Source organism: Heloderma suspectum, chromosome 1 (genome assembly GCF_057233095.1).
Source record: "Heloderma suspectum isolate Gila_16-S chromosome 1, 16-S_ref, whole genome shotgun sequence".
NCBI classification, from domain to species: Eukaryota; Metazoa; Chordata; class Lepidosauria; order Squamata; family Helodermatidae; genus Heloderma; species Heloderma suspectum.
Window position 1 is genome coordinate 251,825,283 of NC_139458.1, and position 26,263 is coordinate 251,851,545.

General features: G+C 40.9%; 1 protein-coding gene across 8 annotated transcripts in view; it reads left to right on the forward strand.

Annotated features, from left to right (window-relative positions):
- The window catches only part of KIF16B (kinesin family member 16B), a 156,128-nt gene that overhangs the window by 21,365 nt on the left and 108,500 nt on the right, over positions 1-26,263 (forward strand). For 6 of the 8 annotated variants that reach the window (XR_014786291.1, XM_084824040.1, XM_084824049.1 and 3 more), the window contains exons 5-12: positions 258-355; positions 3,148-3,257; positions 4,232-4,374; positions 6,792-6,960; positions 7,071-7,202; positions 9,572-9,747; positions 12,640-12,705; positions 17,769-17,828. Coding sequence is in view for 7 of the 8 variants with exons in the window: in XM_084824040.1 (XP_084680166.1) it covers positions 258-355; positions 3,148-3,257; positions 4,232-4,374; positions 6,792-6,960; positions 7,071-7,202; positions 9,572-9,747; positions 12,640-12,705; positions 17,769-17,828 (954 nt within the window). In the remaining variant the exon portion in view is untranslated. Of the gene's footprint in view, positions 1-257; positions 356-3,147; positions 3,258-4,231; positions 4,375-6,791; positions 6,961-7,070; positions 7,203-9,571; positions 9,748-12,639; positions 12,706-13,447; positions 13,608-17,768; positions 17,829-26,263 lie in introns of those variants that run through there. The other 2 variants (XM_084824023.1, XM_084824014.1) reach the window with 2 other exon arrangements.

Sequence of the window (26,263 nt, forward strand, 5' to 3'; positions counted from 1 at the left end):
CAGCAAAGAGGAAGGTGATTTTTGCAGATTCCTTCTACTCTGCCTCCCATACTGTTCCAGAACGTCCCCCAACCTTCCAGAACAGGTTTTAGGAGAATGCAAGTGACTGCAGGGTGTGAGGGGAGCTGAGACCAGAGAATACCCCATTTCATGAGTGGAACTCCATGACTTTGAATATTATCTCTGACAGTGATTTCTCAGGTTGTGGTTGCTGCATTAACCATGTTGCAGTATAACAATGGCTCTTATTGTTGTAGGGGGATGCTGGTTTAATACCGCGGATTTGTGAAGGATTATTCAACCGAATAAATGAAAAAACAAGATGGAATGAAGCCTCTTTTCGAACAGAGGTCAGGTATGTTAGCGTAGCAACTGCAAGGCTATATACAGCCAAAGTTGTCTGTCTGCAGTTGCCTTCCTATTTTTGCTAATCTTGCCTCAGCTCATTAGAATGTTAGATCAGTCTAGATGTTCATGGGGCGCATTTATTCAGGCAGGTGAAAGAACAAGTGAGTTATGAAGCTGTACCAGAACAGAGATTAAATAGAGGAGTTCAATCTGAACTTCATTACCTTTCACCATATGACCATTATATAGAACTATTTGTTTTCTCTATTCCACTTAGAATCTAAAAGTGATTTTTTTAAATTGTCCTCTCTTCCAGTCCCCTAAAAAGGTCCACCAAGTTCAATCCTATTAGGTACTACCCATAAGAATTGTTCCACTCAATCTACATAAGATCTTTGCAAATTTCCCATAGTCTTTAAAGGTGCAGTTACTCATTCAAGTCTGCCAGGAAATCTTGCATGCCTTCTTGGGGCAAGCATAGCTGACCACGTTGTATGTATATAACGCTACATAAACAGAATTTCCAAATGTATATCAGAAGTAAATAAATTTATGCTTTTAAAATACATGCTATAACCTGCGGCAATTCTAATGATAAGTCTGGGGATATTTGTAAGTGCTTACTTTTCCACAAAAGTAGTAGTGGGTGAATAATGGCTTGCAGGTTTTAATTTGGTGCTATTTATTTTAACTGTGTATAGATTTGAGTCTAACTGGTCAAATGAGCTGTTCAGTTAAAGAGCAAATTTTTTGTTCTTGTAATATATTTGGGTGCATGTGGATGATATCCATTTAGCTAGTTCCAGATACTTGTAATTGAACAGGACCAAATCTCTGAATGATAATTTTAGTTCACAAAAGCAGAATTCTAGTACCAGTTATGAGTAAAGTAAAATGGGATGCATTGGAAAGATAAAACTTACTTATAAAATTATTTCTATCTGGCATCTTCTGTCCTAAATAGGCCCCTTAAGTTGCTTATAATCAAACGCCTTAAAAACTATATTAAGATAGTTGGAACAATCTAGTAGCCCCAGTACAAAGGAAATAACCCCAAACAACAGCAAAATGTTAGAAAAAAAATCAGACAATGCTACAAAAAAGCATGCTCGAACAAAGCTTTTTGGCTTGTCACCTGAATGTACAAAGTGAAATGGATTTACTCCAGGGCAGTGAATTTGGTAGCAATGGTAGCAGTTCTATAATTGCTACCAAGAAGGCCAGATTTCATGTGCCTGTCATCTGCACCTCACAGAGCAGCAGGAAGCATAGCAGGGCCTCTCCTGATGACTGGAGCATGCTGGTAGGTTCAAGCAGGAGCAGATGTTCTTTCTATCCCTTATCCCTCACATTATTAGTGATATGGGGTGAAATCTTTTCCAAAATGGATTTTTTTCCCAGTGCTTTATTTTTCCGTGGACGTGTTTTCATTTCATTAGTTCATTAGTGATAATGAATGGATGCCAAACAATTAGGAAAGCTTGTTAGTTTAAAAGTTGTAATTAATGTATGTCGGGGAATACATATATGTCACTGATATACATATATATTTTAGCGTGAAATAGAACTAATAAGTAAACAGCGTGAAATAGAACTAATAAATAGTGTCAGCAAAACTGAAGGTTCCCCAACAACCTCAGTGGAAGAGAGTTAAACTCTTGAAATAGATGAGTGGCTCTCACCATGTTATCCACAGTGCTTTTGGGTTGCTAAAAATTTATGCATGTTAGGCAGAAAAAAATCCTACAACTCCCAGCTTTCCCCAGCTGATCATGTTGACTGGGGAATGTTGGGACTTGTAGCACTTTTCTCTGTCTAAGCATGCATAGGATTTCACCATTAGTGTATCAACTGTCCTCAGTACATGTGTGTTTTTTTCCTTAAATGTAAATAATGTAAAGGAAGTACATGCTGTTGTCTTTACTTTTTTAAAAGTATTTCAGTAAATATCTCTACATGATTTACCATTTCAATCTCATTACATGTGCTCTAATTCTACCCCCACCCCCCAAATTCAAGTCTATGCTTGTGTATTGGGACAAAAAATTAACTTGGGTAATTGGGGGGGGGGTTGTTTACTAAATACAAGTAAAATAAACATGCTAAATTCGATCGCTGTCCAGGGCATCAGAAAATTTTCTGATGCAACTTACCTTAATTTGCATATGAAAATTTTCCAGTTCAAACTTTTCCAGAAAATCCACATCACTATGCATTATGCAGTTGGCAGAAAATATTTTATTTAGAGGAATACATTCTGAAGGAGAGATGAAATTGTAGTATTTTTTTCATAGCATCAGCAGTTAAAGGCTAAAACATTTGGAGGACCACAAGTTGCCTTTTATAAAATGTGTCATAGGATTGGGTCAAAATGACCCACACCTCCCACAGGATTCCCCTGCTAGATGAAGGTAGGGAGGCAGATTTTGCTGATTCCCCCCTCTCCCTGCAGCCTTCTGAAAAGCTGCTGCAGGTGGTTAGGATCCTCCAGAACTACATGAGAGGTGATGCTGGGATTGCTGAAAGTTAGTGAATTGGACAGGTCACCTGATGACATATGGGACTTGAATTCAGAGTTAAGTTCAAATTTCCATCCGTTAGGCCACCCTGGCTCTCAAATACTTAACTGTGAAGTCTTTAAAACCACCTGTTCAACTGAAAGTTTATTGTGACTCATTTAGATGTTTGACTGAAGTCCGTATACATCTGTATGAAGTTTGTGCTTGGATAAGATTCAGTTGTAGGGTTGGCATTTAGATGATCATCTTCTGATTTAAAGTACAATTATTCATTTTTCAGTTACCTGGAAATTTACAACGAACGTGTCAGAGATTTATTGAGGCGCAAATCTTCAAAAACAAATAACTTAAGAATTCGTGAGCATCCAAAAGAAGGCCCTTATGTTGAAGGTGGGATTTAAAAAGCCTAATATGCTTCGATATCTAGTCATATGTTTAAGTGAATAAATTTGTATTGGTTATAAACTAAGGGCCAATGTAAATGAAGTTATAAAACTCTATGATCCTGATTTGGGTCTGCTAATTTGTGTGTAGTTTGTCTCCAGTCACTATGTAAATTTTAAAGATTTCTTCTGGTGTGTGATGTCCTGCTAATTGATTTGGGATTAATGATGGGTCTGACTTATAAATCAAAGGCACTTGTGATGGAAGAGCACTTATTAGAAATTAATTGGCTTAATCCATCCCCTTCCAATTTATGCCATAGTGTCTTGAGAGTACAAAATGTTTAGGAAGACTGCAGATTTCTCTTCAGGTTGCCATTCTGTACATTTAACATGCCTAGCAGTCTTTCTACTGCTAAAACAATGATGGTCATTTTACGCTTGCTATCTAGCTTCTGCTCTGTTGTGCAGTAGTAAAAATGATCCTGATTTTTTTTTCAAGTACATTCTTAAGTTTTATTTAACTTGGTAGTCATTACGGCAACCTGCTACTTCAAGTAATCGTAATTAATCAAATCAGTTTTAGTCAATATGAATAACCCATAATTTTGAAGAATAAATATACCTTGTTTTTAGACCGTGCATCTATATGTTGCAGCAGGTGCTATCTTAGAAGAGGCATTGCCTTCTGTGCGAGACTGTTTTTTCTAAGATTATGTCTGCTATCTGCAGTATTTTAAGAACTTATTAAAATCTGAAGATCTTAAAAAATCTGTTGCTTGATTAATTGCAGCTACCCTTGGGGTCTATTATTTATTTATTTTACAGTATTTAAGAATTGCTTATATAAAAGACATTTCTAAGCGATGTTCAGATATAACATCTATTTATAGCACACACGCAGATATAACATATGTGTAACATATTTAATCGGTTAAAGGTTGCAGCCGTAGTGCTCATCTTTGCTTCTGTTTTTATTAGACTTGTCTAAACACTTAGTTCAAAATTATAGCGATGTAGAAGAGCTTATGGAAGCAGGAAACATAAATCGGACCACTGCTGCAACTGGAATGAATGATGTTAGCAGCAGATCCCATGCCATTTTCACAGTCAACTTTACTCAGGTAAAATAAGTAATTATTAGTGGACTGTGAAATTCCTTGAATTCTGTTATCAAGTTGCAACTCAAATTCAGCTCCCACTGAGTTAGAGAAGGGACTTGAAAAATGGCTTTCACCTGCCTAATGGATTAAATGACAGCACATTTTCCCCAGTTTCGGAAGAACATATCTGTACTTAATGCAGTGTTTCAGAAATGAGGGGTGCTTTGGCTGAAGCCTTTTGGGATGTAAACCCCTTAAGGCGCTAACCTATGCATGTTTAGACAGAAAAAAGGTCCTACAACTCCCAGCATTCCCCAACCAGCCATCTTCTAATCCAAGGTACGAGTGTTCTGGTTGTGGTCCCTCTGCCCTGGGGAGGAGGCACTCTCTTCTTTACCTCTTCAAGCATGAAACTCTGACATGACAATGAGTTTTGGTGCTCAGCTGTGATGGAAGGTTTTTTTTTTTTTAATCTTCTTTTAAATTAGGCTCAGGGGGTGCCATGCTTCATTGGAGAGTGGCACTGGGGGAGCGGAATTTAACACTTCTCCCCATGCCTTTTCCTCAGTCTAATCACCCCCTGCACAGCTACTTCAAGCCCTGTGGCTAATTTTTCTAGTTGTGGGGCTAGTAGTGGGGGAACACATTTAAATTGGGAAAACAACATAGGAGTAGCATTTATATCCCTCTTCCATTGTTGGTAGCCTGATCACATTTGAAGCCCCAAGCGCGTCCTTTAAAGTGAAAATTGTTGGGAGATCTGATCACAGTCTCACATTTACTTTGGCCCTGAGATTTAGGGATGGCAGAGAATTCCGCCACGGATCTCGGTGAGGCCGAATGCCAGTGCATTCGGCCCCCCAAAATCTGTGGCGGAACGGCCTGCCACCCCCCTACGGATCCCCCCAGGACGAGACTTACCCGGGGCAGATCTTCCGGGTGGCGGCGGCGGCGGCGGCTGGTCTTCTGACTGGCTGTCGCCACCGCCGCCATTTCCAGTCGTGGTAAAAAAAAAAAAAAAAAAAAGACGTGATAGGCTACGTAAATCTTTACGTAGTTTATCATGGCTGGGTGGGTTTAAAAAAACAAACCCGCGTAGGCAAATGGTGGCGGCTACGGCCGCCGCCATTTGCGTTCCTTCTTTTTTACCCAGAGCCCTCTGCAGCCGGAAATCCGGCTGCGGACGGCTCTGGCCTGGCTGGGCCTAGCCGGCTGCTCCGTGGAGCTGCCGCGGAGCACAGCCGGCTGTTGGAGGATTCCGGGGGGAGGAACGGAGCGCCTCCCCCTCCGTCGAGGATTCCGGGGGGAGGGACGGAATGCCTCCCCCCCACCATAAACATAATCCGCGAACAGGTAAGTCACTTTCGTACATCCCTACTGAGATTAAGGACTAGGAACAGAGATTGAGAATTAAGTTGATAGAGGGCAGGGCTCTAACTTTGTTAATAGGTAATAGGAAACGAAAAAACAGAAATGAAACCTAACCCTTTGTTAACATACTGAACAGAGAGCAGAGCGTTGCTCAACTCGACTCCAGCAAAAAATAATTATTAGTGAACTATGAAATGTCTTGAATTGTTTGGTAGTATTACCCTGGTTGATAGCCTTTCTCCAGTCCTTATGTTCTTCTAAAAGCAGATGGGTATGTGGACTCTTATCGAATTTCCAGAAAAAAAAACTTTGGCGAAGGCAAGTGAGGTGGATTTAGAGCGCAAAGGGAAAGATAGTTGTATTTCTACTCTTTCATCTCCTATTTCCCTGCAATATTATTTACTAAATGTTCACTATTCCCCTTTTCATTAATGAAGGATTAATCTCTAACTACAGTAGAGAGAATAATTTAACACTGTTATGACCCACTTCTATTAAGAGCTGTGGTATAAGCCACAATATTAAGTTACTATCTTGTGCTTGTGAGCGTCATTGAAATTAATGTGTGGATTGCATTCATCTAGGCAAGAGTGGAGGAGCTATGGCTAAAGAACTTGATCAGCCACAATCATCAGCTGTTAGAAAAACAAACTCTGCATTTTAATATTGCCATTTGAAAATATAAGTAGAACGCAAGCGTGGGGCACTTTCTTATCTTGGCGGAACTGGAATGCAGCTTTGTACATGGGTTTTCTAAATGCAAACTAAAATGCTTTCCCCCCAAAAGGGCTGCAAATGGAAATAATGAAATATGTTGAATGTGTGGATTTATTGGATTTCAAGGTATTTCTGTTTTGCAGGCATGTGTGTGTTTTGGAAAAGGAAGACACTTTCATTTGATCTAGTGTGTAAATTACTTGACTGTTTGGAATAGAAGTACTATTTAAAAGAGGTGATATTCCTCGTATACCTGTCTTTCTTACAAATAAAAAGTTTTGCCCACCTCACCCCTTTTTTTAACACTTCAGAGCTTTGTAAGGCAACATGTTCTTGTTGTTTTTCTGTAGGCTAAGTTTGATGCTGAAATGCCATGCGAGACTGTAAGCAAAATACATCTGGTAGACCTTGCTGGAAGTGAGAGAGCAGATACCACTGGTGCTACAGGTGTTAGATTAAAAGAAGGAGGAAATATTAATAAATCCCTAGTTACTCTGGGAAATGTAATTTCTGCCTTAGGTATGTCTCTCTGTTTTTGTTTTAATTTGTTGCATGCTAAAATCGGGACCGAGATTGTTATCTGGCCATCTCCAACGTAAATGTTGCCTCGCTGTTTTCCTCCTTCACAGCTGATCTATCTCAGGATGCCTCAAACCCTCTTACAAAGAAGAAGCAAGTATTTGTGCCTTACAGGGATTCTGTTTTGACGTGGCTTTTGAAAGATAGCCTAGGAGGAAACTCTAAAACAATCATGATTGCAAGTGAGTGAATTATGTGAATTCTCAGTGCTTTAGCTTTTACAAGAGGCTTTCTACAAATCCAACTGATTGGCATTACAAATTATTCATTAAGCCAGGGGTCCCTAACGCAGCACCCGTGGGGACCTCCAGTGGCACCTGTGAAGTTCTCTACTCCCTGCCCCCTTTCACAAATTTATTTTTAATTAAAAAAAACTTGAAAGATGTTAGGGTCTAAGGTACTCCTTCCTGTTCCTGAATCTGCTGCTGATCAGCTGCTCAGCAGGCAGGAAGAGAAGGAAAGGGTTGCTTCCTGGCTCTATCCAGTCTTCTTCCATCCACATATTCCACATTCCACATATCGCGCTCGCTCGCTCTCTCTCTCTCTCTCTCTCTCTCCCCCTCTCTCTCCCAGCCTCTAGCCTTGCTATTTCTCTCCACCCAACCTTTCCTTGCAATTTCTCTCCCTTCCCCATCCCTAGCCTTGTTCTTTCTCTTCCCAGCCCCTAGCCTGGCTCTTTCTCTCCGACTCACTCCTTTATCTTGCTGTTCCCCTCTGCTCACAGCCACTACTGTAGCTATTTATCCCCCCTTATCTCGCTGTTTCTCTCCCCTCCTTTGCTTTGCTATTTCCCCTTCCCTCTCAGCCTCTAGCCTTGCTATTTCTCCTCACGCCCACACCTCTTTTGACTAGCCAGGCCCCTAAGGCAGCTTTTATGTGACTAGCCACATCCTCAATGGGAGCTATTTTGTGGTTGTGCCCACAGAAGTTTCTCAAATTCCCAAATGTGCCCACAGGTCCAAAAAGGTTGGGGACTCCTGCATTAAGTAGTGGTGCTATTTACTATTTTATTAGCGCTGTCTTTACAGGAAAGCTTTCATAATACCATCCTGTAGAGGAGTAGAGAGGTGACTTTTATTGAATACACAATTTGCTCTTATTAATTCAATTCAGTTTATGAGTTGCCCTATAGCCAGTGTTCTCAGGGCAACATACATAATAAAACAAACACAATAAAACCAATGATAAACACATTAAATGAATTTAAAAGCCCCAACAATAATTTAAAATAGCTTTAAAAAGAGGTAAATATCAAAGCAGCTATAATATGGGAAAGGATTTTACAGTGCATCTTTAAACAATTCCAAGAGTTAGGCATCTGAAGATGTGGACTGAAGCACTGTAACACCCAGCCCCATCTGATATGTAGATCTTGGGATGATGAATGGTGCAAGGCAGAAGCTGAAACAGGGAGATTCTGCTACACTTAGGCATCCCACTGGGGATGCAATTGGTACCTGTCCCAGTTGCTGCACTACTTTGGGTTTCCGAAGTGTCCCCCACTCCCCTTTTAAAACTTCAAGAAGGCTCCGCAAAATGGTTATTGTGATTTCCTTACAGTCAGACTCCAAGCCAGGGTCCCTGTCTTTGCAAAAGTGCCACCGGAGGAAGAGGAGCGCATGAGCTTTTGCTGGCCATGAGGCCTTGCCTTGAATTAATAGGCAAGGGGCAGAGAGGCAGGTCTAGGCTACAACTCATTGTAATGTCTGTCTACGGAAGGGACAAGTCAAGTGAGTGAAGGGGCTGGCCTGGTCCTGCTCTTGCTGCAGTACATAACCTACTGCACTGCTCATAGGAACATAGGAAGCTCCTTATACTGAGTCAGATCATTGGTCCATCTGGGCCAGTATTGTTGATACTGACTGGCAATGGCTCCGCAGAGTTTCAGGCATGGGTTTTACCTGCCCTACCTGTAGACGCTAGAGAGTGAATTGGGGACCTTCTGCATGCAAAATGTATGCTCTCCTATTGAACGACAGCCCTTACATAAGCTATGCTTCCCCCCACCCCCTGCTGCAGCACAAAGCAGCACCCCACTGAGAGCACAAGATGTCCCTTTTTCATGAGTAACACTCTTCACTGAGAGCTGTGCAAGCATGCCTTGTAGCCTGCCTCTTGCCTGATCTAGGCAGCATTATACAAGATACTAGAAAGTGAACCTGTTTCCCTGCGGAAGCAAAACAGAAAACAAAATATTTGTGTCGATATTAGGACTCCTCAAATCTATGTCATAATAAATTTATTAGTCTTTAAGGTGCCACAAAACTCCTTGATCTAGATAAGTCCAAATCAGGGCATTATATATTTAAAAGGATACTGCACCTTTTGTCTCTTCTCATAGAAATTTGAAATGGTTCATGGTGAAGTATATTATGCTTGCCATTAAAGACTTGTATACAAATAGCAAGCAGATTAATACAAATTTTCTGAAATGTCATCCTAATCATAGTAAAATGTACCGTTTGCTTTTTCGCCACTCTCAAGGGGCTTCTGGGACTTCTAAATAAAATCTGGTGTTCATATAACGTAATTTTCAATTCATTCTCCTCAGCTATTTCACCTGCTGATGTCAATTATGGAGAAACCTTAAGCACCCTTCGCTATGCAAACCGAGCTAAAAACATAATCAACAAGCCTACTATTAATGAGGATCCGAACGTCAAGCTCATTCGTGAGCTTCGAGCTGAAATAGCCCGACTAAAAACTCTTCTTGCTCAGGGGAATCAGGTTAGCTTGCACTTGAGACATGAGTAGTTTCTTTGCATAATACCATCTGTTTCTATAATGTAAGGAAGATACTTTTTAAAAATTACACTGGTGTGTATAAATCAGTCTAGGTCAGATATTTTCCTAGCACCATTTGCCTTTGGTTAGCGGATAACCTATGGCAATGTCTCATGTTTGTTAAATCTTCATTTTATTGCTTCTTTTATTGTGAAGTGTTGAGAATTAACTGACACAAACACATTAAAAGTAAACATTTTGTAATTTAGCTTACTAAAGAGTCTCGTTCTCTGCTCTGCTGCGTATGTCCCATAGACTCTATAGTATAGTGTATATGCTGTAGTACAGAGGGCAGTATCCGACAGGGTGATTATGCCCCTGCTGACTCCCCTGCGCCTGGCAGATTCCCTTCTGCAAGCAGCATCTAGTGCTTATGCAAGGGAGATGTAGCGTTTCCAGGGGCAACTCGAAATGAGCAGAAACACTCATTTCGGGAAGGAGGTAGGTTGGTGGAGCTCACAAAAAGGAGCTCTACTGACCTTCCTCCTTCTAAAAACAAGTGTTTCTGCTTGTTTGGGGGCTTCCTGTGGGAAGTGCTAAATCTCCCTTGCATAAGCAGTGGGTCCTGCTCGCACAACGGAATCAGCAGAACCCACCACTTGCAGAAGGGAAGTGGCAAGGACATATGCACCCATTCATTTCTGGCCAGAGAAAAGGATTGGGCTTAGGCATTCCAGTGTTACTTCTTTGCACTTAAGCAATTTGCAGGCATCGGACCTGCTACCTCATTGCAAGTAGAAGCCTTTGCACGTTGCAGAACCATTACGAAACGTTTCTTCAGTTCAAAGTAGAGAACTCTGTGAGGCTAAAAGGTGGTGCTTTAGTAGGTTGTCCCCAGCTCTATTCTTATTGCACCTGTTTTGAGCCATCACTCTCCATTCTTTGCTGTGCAGTTCTTTTGTCTGCATCCACTATGCCACATCTGATGCCTCAAATGGCAGTGTAGACCAATGGTCCTAGGTTAGAACTATGTCCTGCATTTGCTTGCAAGGTCATAAGGAGTGCTACTGGTAGCGAAACTAGTAGAATTAAGCTTTATTTTGGTGTATTTTGGTGTTTCTGAACACACTCAGTTGGTAGTAATAGTAGTATAATGCGGACTAGCACACATGTAAATTTGCCCTGGAGTGAATCCCAGTAACTTTGCAGTATGCTTTCTAATTCAGAATAGAAACAGAACATTTTGATTTTCTAAAGCATGATCTAACAGTATTTGAAAATACAATATTTAATCTGAAAATGCTTATGAAGCTCCAAGATCTAAAGTACTGTAGTAAATGTCACCTTTATATATGTGGGAGAACAGAATATCTTGCTCGTTCTGTCGTGACACTTGTTTCATTCTGGGGAGGAATCTCGACCTGCTATTTTATTTATTTATATAGACATTTCTATACCACCTTTCAGTTCTAAAAAGGACCCCCAGGGCAGCTTACAAATAAAATACCATAAAAACAAACAATAGCACAATTAAAACACATGAAAAACCGTTAAAAGGCAGGCAAAATAAACATGTGTTTGCTGCCTGCCTAAAAGTAATCGGGGAAGGGGCTAGTCTGGCTTCCCTTGGGAAGAAATTCTAAAGCTAGGGTGCTGCCAAAGGCTCTGTCCTGCATTACCATCAGCCAGGCCTCTTTTGACAATGGGGCATAGAATGAGTCTTGATTGCCTTCCTCAGTTGAGCGGCTCAGCCCTGGAACACATGAAGTGACGCAGATGAGAGGAAGGCTTTTGAGCATGTACAGGACAGCCTTCCTTCATCACAAAATAATAAAACCTACTTTGACCCATGCGTTCCTTCATATTTATAGATGGGGAGGAGACTAGGGCAGCCACTTACAATTGCCAAGGAGGACATATTTGCATATAATTTGCATATGCTAATTTATATGAATAGATGCAAACATAGACATTATTACTCAAATAGGGATACAGTACATTGGGAAATGCAGCCAGGTGACCTGTATGCCTGCGCAGTCTCCTGCCATGATTCTAACTACTGATGGGCAACTTCAAGGTGTCTGCTGTTATTCCTTCCAATAGAGGACTGTGGAGGAGGATACATGGCCACTTTACAGGGGAGAGAGCAAGATAAATGAGGAATAGGATGTGAGTGGCAACCAAGGGAGTTCAAAGGAGGAGGCAGAGATCAAGATGGGTTAGTGACATGCAGAGGTCAAAGCATTTAAATACCATGGGGATTGTGGGTTGGCAGAAAAGAACAAGAAAATTGGGTAGTAGAAAAAGAAGGTGGGTAGCTGGGTTGGAGAGAAGAAAATTGGATGAAGTGATATTGGGGAGCAAGAAACGAAGTGAGGGACTGGGTAGTGTGGGAAAAATGGCAAAGAGGAAATGGATACCCAACAGGTCTGCAGCACCTGCTCTGTACTTTGACTGGAACTAGGAAATGCATAGGAAAATGCTACAGAATTTGTACTTAAGAGGTAGTACATTATGTGCGTTAAAAAAAAAGCTTCCTTACATGTATGTCCATTTCCTAAAGGAAAGGCAGAGCTGACAATCTTTGCATTTGAGTAGAAGCACTTGTGTTCTGTGAGATGCAATCTAAGAGTTATGTAACAAATTGCAGCCAATGACCCTGTTTTGCACATAAAAACTGTTCTCCATCTTTTAAAGACTCCACTGGGATCTCTCTCTGTCTCTCTCTCTCTGTCTCTCTCTCTCTCAGATTCAGCACTGCTGGTTAATTTTAAGTTAGTAACTTCTGCTAAGCCAGTCGAACATATTGATATGGGGCCAGTTTCAGGACAGTGATACAAAATGTGGTATAAGATAACATATATCTTGCTGTATAATAGTGTTTCTTTTATCTAGATTGCACTTCTGGATTCTCCAACAGCATTAAGTATGGAAGAAAAACTTCAGCAGAATGAAGCAAGAGTAAGTTTTAGTTTGACAAGTGACTTAAAAATCCCCAATGCTTTCAGCACAATCTTATGCAAGTATACCTAGGAGTAAATCCCACTGAATTCAATGGATCTTACTCCCTGGTAAGGGTGCATGGGTTTGCAGTCTTTGTTATATATTTAACTCATTTTTAGGAACCATTGTTAAACGTTTTTGATTTTAAATTATATTTTGTTGTTTTTAATACATTTGATATGCTGCCCTTCAGTAAAAATGATTAGGGTAGCTTACAACAATATTTAAAATATTTTTTAAAAAATAGAATAAAAATAACAGAGCATAGTATTTGCATCCAGCGAAAGGATATATCATTTTTTGGCCTTTTGGCTAAAATCAAGTCCTATATGTCATCCAGCAGCCTCCTCCCCCGCTCCACCTTCCAGCAGCTAGACAGCTGACATCAGCTGTCTAGCCACCAATGCAGGGCAGGAGAAGTGCGGCAGGAACAATCCCGTCTGTGCTTCTCCTGCCTTGCATAGGATAGGCGGTTGCCTCTGAGTTCGGAGGCGGCCACCTATTCCCATAGGATTGCGCCCTTAGTATGTGAGCTCCTGGATGATCCATATCTCTTGATTCCAGCTGCTGTGCGTTTAAACCAACAAATAAAGTTCTTGGCCTGTTTCCAGCACTCTTAACCTCAAGGTTATAGGTCACTTTATTATGTGCTAGGCATAAAATAAATTGTTGAGTGTGACAAATATGTTTGCAAACATAGGTCGTCTACACAGAAACTTGTCACAAAGCTGTGGTTGGCCACAGTACTCTACTGAAGGAACATTCAGTAACAAACACAGGTTTACCTCTGCATAATGTGTGAAACGGCATACACAGAGCCAAGAGAACTCATAAGGAAAAAAACTTACATCAATTATTTGGTCAGTATATTTGGTTCAGCTTCTCATATCTACCATCTTTTACTCAAGCCTTCAACTCTTCCAAAATTGTATATGTTTGCACCCAAACTCAGACATGCAGCGTTGGCAGACATCAAAAGGTAGAGCAGTGAATGAGTATCATCTCAAAGAATGCAAGTTTATTAACTTGTCTTTTTTAAATAACACCTCAAATGTAGTTTGCATTTCTTCCTAGGTAAGATAAGATTATATTGGCTAATAACTGGTATGAACACTGTTCAATAAAAACACTTCAAAAAAGGTGTTAATTGGAATATATTATTCATAATCTGGCAGTAATCATTCCTTGCCCCTGTGCAGAAATGTACTTCTCTGCAAGAAATATATCGAGTATTATTTTTATTATCTTTTGTTAACCTTTCATTAGTATGTTGCATGATAGATTCATGCTAATTACAACAAGCATAATTACTGGAAATTCTATCTGTAATTTATGATAGGCTTCAGGTTAATGCAGTAATTAATTGGTTTTGCAGACTAAACCCTTTACTCCCCATGTTTAACTGAAAAGGAGAGCTTTGTTTTAATTGAATACATTTTTTCTTTAATGCTGTTCTCTAAAAACAATTAGTACAGAATCATAACCACAGGATTATTAATGTGGGAGAACCGGGATACAGGAGTGAACCACTAGTAGGCTACCCTGAATTCCTTGGAGAATAGGCATGAAACAACTGGCGTGCATAACCGAGACCTGGGTGGATGAACAGGGAGGAGTTAGTCTCTCCCAGTTGTGCCCACTGGAGTACTTGGTTCAGCATCAGGATAGATTTGAGGGCCAGGGACATGGGGTTGCCATGGTCTATAAGAATTCTATCTCTTTCGCCAGGCTCCCTGTCCATCTGACTACTTGTCTGGAATGTTTGCATCTTGTGTTTTGCCAGCGGGACAGATTGGGGATTCTGCTGGTGGACCACCCACCTGCTACCCAGCAGTCTTCCTACCTCAGTGTATTGCCCCAGCCGTAGGCTTCGACCTCTTAATTTAGAGGTGCCAAGATAGTGATAGATCCAGGTTTACTTACAAGGAGTACTTTATTGAGTAACTTACAGCACACAGGCGTACCCAGTGGTTGGATCAGACAGCTTCTCTGAACCCAGAGCCATGGGGTACAATGGGTTTTATACCATACATGTTAGCAATGAGGCCGCATAACAGCAACAATCACCACCTAGCGTTTATTCCCAGCGTAGACTAGAAATGTTTGGTTCTCAGCAACAGCTACTTGCAGCTTTAAGACAGACAAACTTTCCTTCCTAGGCACATCTTGATATCAGCCTTTGATTCATCTCAACATGCTCAGAGGCCTACTAGCAAGGGAATTGCACCAATAATGAACTTAAACAAGGCATTATGGATCTCTAGGCCCCTCTAACACTACAGGTGACTTGGTTACACTCCTGGGGCCAATACACTCAGGTGGCAGAGGTCATCTTAGATGTGATGCTGAGGTCCCCCAGGCTGCTGGTTTGGGGGTGACATCAACATTCATGCTGAGGGCCTCCATGATAACCATGGGACTGTCCTAACGTGTCATTGGCCCAACACATGTAGCAGGGCACACTCTAGACTTGGTTTTTTCAGCCAGTCATGGGGATAGTGATCTGAAAGTGAGGGACTTTGAATCAGTCCCTTTGTCATGGTCAGATCACCTGTTGAGGTTTAGACTGACAGCAGCTTTTCCCCTCTACAAAGGTGGGGGACCTATTAAGATTGTCCGCCCCTAGAGGCTAATGGATCCAGAGGGCTCTAGGGGTTTTTCCGGCTAATATAGCTGGTGCTCCTGCCGAAACCCTGGTTGATCTGTGGAATGCAGAAATGACCTGGGTGGCTACACAGTTGCTCCTGAGTGCCCTCTCTCTAGTAGAGCTCATACAGCTCCGTGGTATCCAAAATGAGACGGCTTGAATGCAGATGGAAAAAAACTCGTAGTGGATGCAATCAAACTCTGGTGTATGCCTGTGGTAAGGAATATGAAGGGCAATGTGGGTGGCAAAGAAACAACATCTCACTGCCTCTATTGAGTCCTCTATCTGCTGCTCAGCGGAGCTTTTTAGGGTCACCCAGGCCCTATTACATGCTGCCCTTAAGGACACTGTAGATCCATCTGAGGCCCGCTGTAACACATTTGCTAGGCACTTCCAGGATAAAATCTCTTGCATCTACTGGGACTCTGACTCCAGTGATACAGCAGGTGAAACAGGTGAGCACAGCCTGGTCCAGTTTTATTATTTATTTCTTATTTATTTACAATATTTATTTACCACTCCATATCAGAAGATTTCGGAGCAGTGAACAACACAGTCATGTTTTTTCTTGGATGAGTTTCGGTTGGTTCAGCTCAAGCACATTGACAAGGTGCTTGGACACTACATTACCTGCAACCTCTTCCATACAGGATCCTTGCCCCTCTTGGCTTATAAAAACCAGCAGGGAGGGAACAGCCATCTGGGCCAGGGAAGTGATTAATGCCTCCTTGCAAGAGAGAGTAGTCCTGTGCAGCCAGAAAAAGGCAGCAGTTAGACCATTCCTGAAGAAATCCTCTCTGGACCTGGAAGATCTTAACTTTAGGTCGGTGGTAAATGTTCCTTTCCTGGACAAGGTCCTTGAGTAGAGCAGTAGCCAACCAGCTCCAGGTACTCCTGGGTGGGACTGATTATCTGGATCCATTTTAGTCGGTGTTCAGGCTGGGTTTTGGCATAGAAACAGCCTTGGTTGCCCTGTATGACCTATATTGGGAGAGAAACCGAGGGAATGTGATCCTGTTGATACTCTTGGATCCCTTGGAAGCTTTCGATACTTTTGACCATGGTATCCTTCTGGGGTGACTCTCTGAGCTGGGAATGGGGCATACTGCATTGTAGTGGTTCTGGTCCTACTTGGATGGAGGGCTCCAGAAAGTGGTACTTGGGGAACATTGCTCAGCCCCATGGATTTTCCAGTATGGGGTTCCTCAGGTTGGTTTTGTCCCCCATGCTGTTCAACATTTACATGAAACAACTAGTGGCATCATCCAGAGTTTTGGAGTGCATTGCCATCCGTATGCTGATGACATGCAGCTCTATTTCTCCATTCATCTTCATAAGTTGAGGCTATGGATGTGCTAAATCAGTGCCAGGCTGCTACAAAGGCCTGGGTGAGAAATAATAAACTGAAGTTCAAACCAGACAAGACTGAGATGCTGTTAATGGGTGGTTCTTGGAGGGTACTCATCCTGCTCCAGATGGGGTTGCACTCCCCCTGAAGGAACAGGGGTGTAGCTTGGGAGTTCTCCTGGAGCCATCTCTGTCACTTGAGGCTGAGGTGGCCTCTGGCATGGAGTGCCTTCTATGAGCTTCAGCTGGCAGCCCAGCTATGCCCCTATCTGGGCAGGGATAACCTGGTTTCAGTAATCTATGTTCTGGTAACCTCCAGGTTAGAGTACTGCAGTGCACTCTATGTGGGGCTGCCTTTGAAGACTGTTCAGAAGCTTCAGCTCATGCAAAATGCGGCAGCCAGATAAATAACTGAGATCAGAAGGTCTGCACATATAACACCAATTCTGGCATGCTTATGTTGGCTGTCTGTATGTTTCCGAGTCCAATTCAAGGTGCTAGTTTTAACTTATAAAGCCTTACATGGCTTGGGATCGCAATACCTGATGGAGTGCCTCTCCCAGCCTGAACCTACCTAGACACTACAAACAGTATCTGAGGCCTTCATCTGAGTGCCACTTCCAAGGGAGGCTTGGATGGTAGCAACAAGGGAGAGGGCCTTTTCGGTGGTGGCCCCCCACCTATGGAATGATTTCCCCACTGAGGCCTGCCTGACACCAACACTATCTTCTTTTTGGCACCAGAGTAAGACTGCCCTCTACTCCCAGGTATTTAAGGGCATATGATGGGGCATTTATGTCAGCTGTCTTAACAGCTCTAGTATCTTATTGAAATTGTTTTTAGCTGTTTAAATTGTTTTAAATTTTGTATACTTTGTATGCTGTATTTTATTAATTTTTGAATTGTTGTGAACTGCCCAGAGAGCTTCAGCTATTGGGTGGTATAGAAATTAAAATAATAATAATAATAACTGATAATTTTAAACATGGAATTTTATTTGTGAATAATACTCTGTTTTATTTGGTAGGTGCAAGAGCTGACCAAAGAGTGGACTAACAAGTGGAACGAAACCCAAAATATTCTAAAAGTAAGAGTTAAATGCTTCATTGTCAGAACATTCAGATGTATAAGGAGTGGGCTCCTGAGTTTGTGTTTATAGACTTTTCTTATGTTATATTTAACGTCTGTTGTTAAATATAATTTAAATTCTCCTTAGTTAGAGAGCTGAAGATAAAGGTTTAATAGAGAGCTTGAGTAATATCTTCTTCAGTATGAGGAAGAACTTTTCTTATGACCAACTTAAAAGTTACCAAAAAATGATCAAGCTTTTGAGTTCATCAACATTCTTCATCAGGCTGGCTGTTAAGTGCAAAACTTTTTTTTAAGGGCAAGGGAGAGACACAGATATTGCTGGGCTTGATAAGAGCCCAGTCCTGCAATCTGTAATAATTTAAGATGGAATGAAGGAGGTGATAAGCAGAATTAAGTAAGGTAGGCCACACTTGATACTGAAAGATCTCTGGTAGTACCAGAAGGCTACAGAGAAGCTTAGCTCCTGTCTCTTAGAAAATATAAAAGCCAGCAGTATTTAGATCTGCTTCTAGTGATGATCAGAGTGATCAAGTCTCTTGTAAGGCAAAGAGCAGAAGTAAAGAAAAACATGAAGCCAAACATATATGTTGTATTATAGTGGCAAAATACATCGTCGTCGTCATCATCATCATTATTATTTTTATTTTTATTTTTATTATTATTAATGGCATATGCTTTTGTTGTTTTTGGTTCTTTTTATATCAGTCTTGGCAATTATGCTGACAGGAGGGATTGCATTTTTCTATAAATGTGTCAAATTAGCAGAGTCCCAGTGAATTCCCATACAAAAACTGTCATGCACAGCATTAATAACTTGTTGTCTATGCTATATCCTCAATAAGTAAAACAAAGCAAATAACAGCATGATTGCAGAGATGTAGCACTCTCTCTTTGCACCCTCCCACCCTAATTGCAGCACAGAAAATCATGCTGGGAAATTACACTGCTCAGAAGACATTTACCTCTCCCCTTCTCCACAAATGGCAAGCCTACCCTGCATCAGGGAGTGTTGGCTGCAGTAGCTGCTGGGTTTTTGTGGTATTACAACAATAAAGTGGCTCACTCAATTGTTTTCCCTGTTCATATCTGGGACATACTGATAGTGCTGCTTCATTCTTCCCACCACCTCCCTGCCTCCATTCCCAACTCTGCCATAGTGGCATTTAAGAAAAGGTAAGCAGTTAAGTGTTAGTATGTGTGGTGTTACCCAACTTGTCAATAACATAATGACTTCATACTTCAAAATACATAGTCCGGAATGCAGTTCTGAACTGAAAACTACCTGGCAGATGGCATGACAGAATGAACTGATTTGTTTAATTTCTGCCTAGAAATTGAATTGGGAATTAAAATATTCATCTACTTCAAATTGTGCAGTATATACCACAATAGTGGTATAGTCTCTTTTTTTATCTGCTTGTTTTGTTTGGTCTTGTGTGTCTCGCCCCCTCTTGATGTGCCAATCATATGGAAATAGCTTATGTTTCCCATTTTAACTTGCATCTGCACAACATGCTTGCTTCAGGGGAAATGGAAACTACAGCTAATTTATCTGTTCTACTTTACTGCTGCATGCTTAAACTCTGTCTTTGGGAGAAGCAAACTTTAAGTATATGCTATAAAATACACTACTCCTGCAACAGCTGGAACATAAAACAGCTGGAAATGCTGGCCTTCCAGAAGTTCATTGGCTCCCCATATACTTGAAGATACAACTTGGCTTTCCCTTGTTATCCATTTGCTTTCCATTGCATATCTACGTATCTTGAAATGGGTAACTGAGTGAAATGTACACATCTATCTGCTTCTGACATGACAGTGTACATCCTTTACCTGTTTATTTCTAAAGTGACCCCCACCCCCTAAGCTGACATAAAATGGGAAAAGTCTGAGCATGGGTTATGAAGATGGCTTGTTTTAACAAACTGTTGTTAAGATTAGCCACAGTTTGTCAGGTTCAGATGAAATGACAAGCTGCAGTTCATCAAAAATGAAAGCAAAAGCTTCTGATCTCCTTGTGATCAAGCAAAACAGGGGAGCGGGGAATGCAGAAGTCTGGAGCTCGCTAAGGCTGTTCCCGTCACAATAAACCATAGTTTATCATGACACGTGAAGCAGCTCAAAGTTTAGCTTTTTTTTCTGATCTGCAACGCAACAATTTTCAACTTTTTGAAATAACTGCAGTGTGAGACTATGATACATGATGCTATTTCAGGGACCCATGTTTTCTGTTAGTTGCAAGGTGTTGCTTCCAGTTGACCCTAGTGAGCATTTTGGGGTAACTGGACTCCAATTTTAGAGCAATTACCTACTCCCTGTGTAAGTGCATTGCAGCAGCAAGACCTGTGAAAACACTGTTAAAGTTGCTCTTTCAGTGTAATAACAGCATTTGCTGAGATTAAGAAGCTACATAGGCTTTAAGTAATGCATCTTTTGATAAACTTACTGCTTTGTACACAAAAGGCTCATAAGATTTTTTAAAACTGTGCAGAGAGAAACACAGACATAGCCAGGTTTAGTATTTATGCATTTTGGCAAGAAGCTTAATTTATATTTTGGAGCCAGAGTGTTCTCTCGTGTATTCATTTTCTGTTTTATGTGTATCGGAATAGGATGTCTGGGTTCATGTATGATTTGGGCTGTTGGTTAACTTCAAAAGACATAATCATCTTCCAGGTTTCTAACTAGAAAGAGCTTCTTCCTTTTTTTTGCAATCTTTTTTATTTTGCAGAGCCTTTATTATTACAGCTGATCATGATGGTTTAGTATTAGGGCTGCCTTTGTGTGTTTATCTACCTACTTGGAGATATATATTTTCTTGTCCTAATTTGTGCATTTGTTTATTTAGGATTGTGTGAAAAACTGCTTGGCTTTGAAATCCAAGTTAGATGTTGACTGCTTTGACCCCATCTGCTGTGTACTGGCTTCCCAAATGTCACCAGCTTTGTCAATACAAAATCTACACACCATAAACTGTTCATCTGGAAAAAATTATCTTGTGTTTGCAGGTGTCTTATTAAAACTACTCCTCTCACCTCTCTTACTGCAAAGAGATTGCCTGTTGGGGAGCAAAGAGAGTAGTTTTTTGTTTTTCATGTTCTGAGATTTGGGTAACTGGATCTAAAACTTTGCGTTAAACTGTTTTAAGTCTTGCTCTGAGTGTATTTACCAGGCCAAATATGTCCCATGATATATTTTATCATGTCAGAAAATATAGAAGTATCAAATAATTAGACTATCTGCTACAAGAAGCATTGCCTGTTAAGAGTGGAGGGTAGCTTCCCTTTCATAAATTTATTTATCATGTGGATGTACTGTGTAAAGTCTGTATGAAACTTACTTCGACAAGTAAGACTGCTTTTAAGTTGGTCTGAGTGTTGAGTTGTACAGAATGCTCCCTTGGCTTCCTCTTTACAAAGGATGTTTTAAGTTATAGTTTCCCAGCTCTTAGAACATTAACTGCTTTGTAATGGTCCCCAAGACAAAGAAAAGCTAACATTTTATGTTTATTATCACTGATTTAATTGCTCAGTCAATGTTATAATGCTTTGGTTCCAATGAAAGTTGGTTATTTGGGGTGTAAATTTTCTGGTTCAAATTGCTCAACTCTGCTTCTGGTTCAAATTGCTCAAGATATCTGAGAAATAAAACACTTTATTGGGCCACCAGTCTGAATGTTCGGGACCACTGAACTAAGCATTTGCAGTGGATATTCTCAACTGTCCCAAACAACCTGTGTGCTATTTTTATGTTCCTAGACCATTCAAATATGTGTTTTCCCCTCTTATGCATCTTGATAGGTTGAATCAGGGATGGCCAAATTCTTCAACATGGCCATGATTCTGCCATGATGTCCCCACTCATCCCCCCTGCCACACACAAACACAGAGACATATTAGATAGATAGTTCAGCCTCCCAATAATGAAGAATTCTCCCAGTGCTTAAATGACTGAACATCTCAGAGGCCTCACTAGTACTGCAGAATCTTTCAGGCATTCTCTTAGTGTTGAGGCTGATACGGGTGTTTTTGATATCTAGGCTTTTGCCATAAATTGGCAGAATCAGCCAATCAGAGATCAGTATTCTATGCTCTGCTTTGCAGGAAACAATTGAACATTATGCATATTTCACACCTGATCTCACAGGAAGGAAGATGTTTACCTCAAGCACTCCAAACTGAATTAGCATTGCTTGACTAACAGGAATGGGTGGGGAGGAATTTAAGTGGTGCCCAATGAGATTTTAGGCAACAGAAATAGGTATTCAACTAAATTTTTAAATTCCAGCGAATTCTCTTTTCACAGGTCTACTTCTTAAAAGATTTTTATTTTGCAAATTATGAGCAAAACAATAGCAAGAAACCAAAAGATGTATAGAATCGTTTAGGAGAGATCCAGATGTGTCAGTGCAAAGAATGATTTTCTGTTAAAAGGAGCACTTTTTTCTCTTCACTTCTGTTTAATTCCTTGTGAATCAGTGTTAATGTTTCTTGCTTTACCTGTTCTTGTGTACTTTACGCTTTTTTATGTTAGTGTATTTTTTTTCTTCCAAATTTTAATTGTGTTGTCATATTACAGTTCTACTTAAACAGCAGGCCTGACTGTCTATTATGCTGAACTTTTAAATTTGATCATAGTTGTTTCAATATTCAGTTTCTCCTTGCCGCACCCACACATAATCTCTTTTCTCACTCTGTTGGTTACCTTCTCCAATTCTCCTCCCTCCTCCCCAGTTTATCTAATTTCCTCTTCTTATCCTCACTCTTTTCTTCTGCTGATTTAGTATGCCTAGTCATCCGTGTCATGGCTCCCTACCCTCCCGCCTTCACCTTAGGAAGTTCTGCATGCTTGCTTGTCCTCCCACCAGCATGCTACCTCCCTTTGTTGCTCAACAATAGTAGCAATAACTGATGACAATGCCAACAAGATGTAATATAAAACTGGGATTTAAAGCTTTAAAGCCTTCCTCCTTGTCTTCTCCAAACTTTTGTCTAGATGCTCCCCAATCAAAACATGCCCTTTCCACAAATATGTTTTGTGCTTACATAGGGCTTTATTGTCATTAGGTCAACTGTTTAATGCCAAGCAGAGTCTTTTAGCTTTGTTCTTTGCCAGACAGTCAGATTTCTGAAAGGGTGGCTGCCTCTCAAGATGAATAAGCACAAATGTCTCTTTCTGCTAAAACTGAAGGCAAAACAAGCAACAATTCTTGCATGTTGAAAATTGGTTACTGTACCCATGGAACTGGCTAAATTTGCCAGTTATTTGCTTGCTTCACCACAAGCACAAAATGCAGGTCGCCATGTCCTCTCAACCTTTGCAAAAATGAATTGGGAAAGGAAGTGGTGACCCATGCTTCATGCTTCTGACTAAGCTAATGGATACCTGCATCAGGACCTGTTCAGTACACAGCAGCCCTTATTATATACTAGCAGAATTGCTCTGTAAATGGATCCCAGTGTGTTTGAAAGTCAGTCAAAACCTAGCCCTGTATCTAGCTTGTAATTGCAGATCACATCTCAGTGATCTGACAGTATTGAAGACTTTTCTTCAAAAAGATAATAAATGATTTGAGGCAGCCAGGTTACTGGCAACAACCAAATTGCAAGTCCACTCCTATTTGCATACTGATGCTGAGCTTAGCCATTGATAGTCCATTGAAGCACAGCATTTCACTTTCAATTTCTATAATTTCTGTGCCTCCTTCTCTGTGGCTGAATTCGCAGAACCCATGGGCTGTTGTAGGGTTCTTGATGGCTCGTTAGCCATGGCAACAAGCCATCTTGGCCAGGTTCACATGATATGACAAGCTGCATTGTCGAGGGTAATTATGCAAATCCCCCCCGGCACAACTGGCACATGTAGGGGTTGAATTAAGCCATGGTGGCTTATTTCCCCTCCATGACTGTGTGAACTGGACATGCATCTATGTTAAGACCAATCTTACATATGTGTTCAATATTTAACATAATTGAATCTATTCATAAGTTCTTAATCCAGGAGCAGGATCACTAAAAAGATACAGAGATGCAGAAGGGCACATACCTATATGTGTGCACACACATGCAAATATATATATTGCTTTTGTACTAAAAACTTCTTCCTGTTCGCATTAATCCATGCATTCTTAAATATGAACATTTTTGCATCTCAGCAGTTTATGATCTCCTCTTTATGATCTACTAAATTATCTTGGCCCATAAGCCTCCTCGATAAGAATTGCTCTTATTCTTAAGAATTCCTCTCCATCAGAATTCCTCCTCTTCTGATGGAGAGAGTCTTCCAGGAGGCCTTCAGTCAGAGCAAGCTCCTCCCATTGTAGGAAGGGAATCTTTGCATCCAATCCAATACGCACTGTTTCTTAAGTGTGAAGTAGATAAGGTGAATTACCAATTTAGATTGACTTCAGATTTGCAGATGACACCAAATTATTCTGTTTGATAAAATCAAAAAGGGATTGTGAATAGGTCCAAAAGGATCTCTCCAAACTGGGTGAAAGGGCAACAAAATGGCAAACGTGGTTTAATATAAGTGATGCACATCAGGACAAAAAACCCTAACTTTACATATATACTCTGTCATGGTGGATAGTTCAGTGAAAATGTCAACTCATTGTGCAGCAGTGTGAAAAAGGCACATCCCATGTTAGAGGTCATTAAGAAAGGAATTGAAAATAAAACTGCCAATATCTTAACGCCTCTATACAAATCTATGGTGTGACCACACACTTGGAATACTGTATACAAGTCTGGTCACTGCACCTCTAATTGGATGTTGTAGAGCTGGAAAAGATGCAGAAAAAGGCAGCTACTAACTTAGCCTTAGGTTCCTATATCTCTGCTAAGGGAATGCAGATTCACTGAACTATCTCCTGGTTACAGAACTTGTAATATGGCTCTGTCTTCTACACCATGCACCTTGCTGGGGTATAGAAGGCTTTGTTTATATCTCCTAGCTTACTCTCCCTGCACCCTTTCAAGTTCTGGCTATTTAGCCCTTACATGCATATCGGGGCACAACCTCCATAGATATAGAACATTTCTTGTTGCATATGATTATTTTATTATATTCTCTATTTTCTCTTTGTACCTTATTTTCAGTGCTTAGACATTCTGTAGGAGAGCACATAACTTCTAAGGTTGTGTGTTTATGTGTGTTTTTATTGCATCATTGGGCTTTGAGGGAAATATAGCTTCCAACTTCCCAAAACTTGTCTGCACTTTGTTTTTCTCAGCTCTAGGTGTCACTGCAGATACAGATATTTGCTTTTCTGTACTGTATGCAGGACTCTGGCTATATCAAAGGGGAAATGGATTGGAATAATCTGGCTTCATGTTCTATCGAGATAGCAGTTTGAAGAACTGCGAAACATTGCTATGGGTGCAGATTATAACAAGATAATGTAATTCTGGCTGAAGAACATGCAGACTACTGTTGTTCTTTGTTGCAATGCGCATGTGCTTGAACAAACGGATAAAATATCTGTTCACTTTCATTGTGACTCATTTCAAATTCTATTGGTAGATTTTGCAGTAGCAAAAGTCTTAATAATAGGAGTCCCATTTCTCCTTTCTGAAGCTGCTGTATTCATAGGAAGGAAGCCCTGCGCTGCCAATGGGAGATTTCCTCCCAATGCAGATAGCAGGTTCTAAGGAGTGATTTTCATCAGGACCACAACAGGGGAGGAAAGGGTTAAACTCCTGCTATCTGGCTGCTGTGATTCCTATAATTCTCCCTCCCTCCCTCCCTCTCTCCCTCTCTCTCTCTCTCTCTCTCACGCTAAGTGCATTTTTAAAAAATGCATGTTAAATGTAAAATGCAAGTATTCAGTCCAGACTTTACTTCTGGCATTTGTTTGAATGGGAGGAATGGTCCTTGAAGATTTTTCTGATCTTTAGGAGCTGTGAGAAATTTCATACATTGGCGGGGTGGGTGTGCAGGGAGGAGGCTGCCAAGGGCTCAGACAGTCTTTCTTTAATCTAGTAAAAAGAAAATTGTCATTTGCCACCACTTCAAGTAAACAGCAGCCCAGTGGTGCTGCTTGTGTAGAATGGCCACATGCGGGACATTCTTTTCTTTTGGGGCAGTATCCAACGGCATCATTCCACTGGTGCAAATAACATTGCATTAGTGTAAACCAGGTTCTGAACTATGTTGAAGAGGAAAATACAATTAAAGTTGCATTTGCATGTTACGGTTGAGCAACGAATTTTGCATTAAGTTTGCGCAAGTGCAGCTGCGCATTACACTTGCACAACCAGTTGCACATCATGCTTGGGCAAACATCATGCACAACCACTTGCGCAGTGGAAAGCTTTGGCGGAGCTCCACTAGCGCTATTTGAGTTTGTGGGATGCCACTGTTGGGTACTGCCTGTTGTTTTTCAGAATGGTGGCTGCTCCCACTGGCCATAACATAATCCTCCTTTGG